The sequence below is a fragment of the Phalaenopsis equestris genome, unplaced genomic scaffold, assembly GCF_001263595.1.
Source record: "Phalaenopsis equestris unplaced genomic scaffold, ASM126359v1 Scaffold169152, whole genome shotgun sequence".
In the NCBI taxonomy this organism is placed as follows: domain Eukaryota; kingdom Viridiplantae; phylum Streptophyta; class Magnoliopsida; order Asparagales; family Orchidaceae; genus Phalaenopsis; species Phalaenopsis equestris.
Window position 1 is genome coordinate 1 of NW_018189106.1, and position 333 is coordinate 333.

The window sequence follows — 333 nt, forward strand, 5'->3', positions numbered from 1 at the left end:
GCATCAGAGGCCGCCGATGTCGAAGATAAACCAGGAACTTCGCTTTTGACTTCATCCGATCAAGATCTAGAAGGCCTTTCCAACCAGCCCCTGGAGAAGAGCGTGCTGCTCCTGAAACAAGCCGCAAGGACACGGAAGGTTCCAGCTGCGGATGTTCTCTCCGCCATCTCCGCCGTCAAGAAGGCTAAGGCGGACTCATCTTCATTCCTGGAGACGCTTGGGGGATCAGAGTCTCCGGGGAGAACTTGGATGCTGATCTTTACTGCTCAGGTGTGGTTAGGACTTGTTAAAGCTCACAAAGTGTTTGTTTGTATTCCTCACTAATTTGGGAGG

At 52.0% G+C, this 333-nt stretch overlaps 1 protein-coding gene across 1 annotated transcript; it reads left to right on the plus strand.

Annotated features, from left to right (window-relative positions):
* Positions 1 to 3: 3 nt before the first annotated feature.
* LOC110034194 lies at positions 4 to 310 on the plus strand (the record flags this gene model as incomplete). Its single annotated transcript, XM_020738484.1, has 1 exon — positions 4 to 310. A coding segment is annotated over one exon (307 nt), but the record flags the coding sequence as incomplete, so codon positions are not given.
* Positions 311 to 333: the final 23 nt, after the last annotated feature.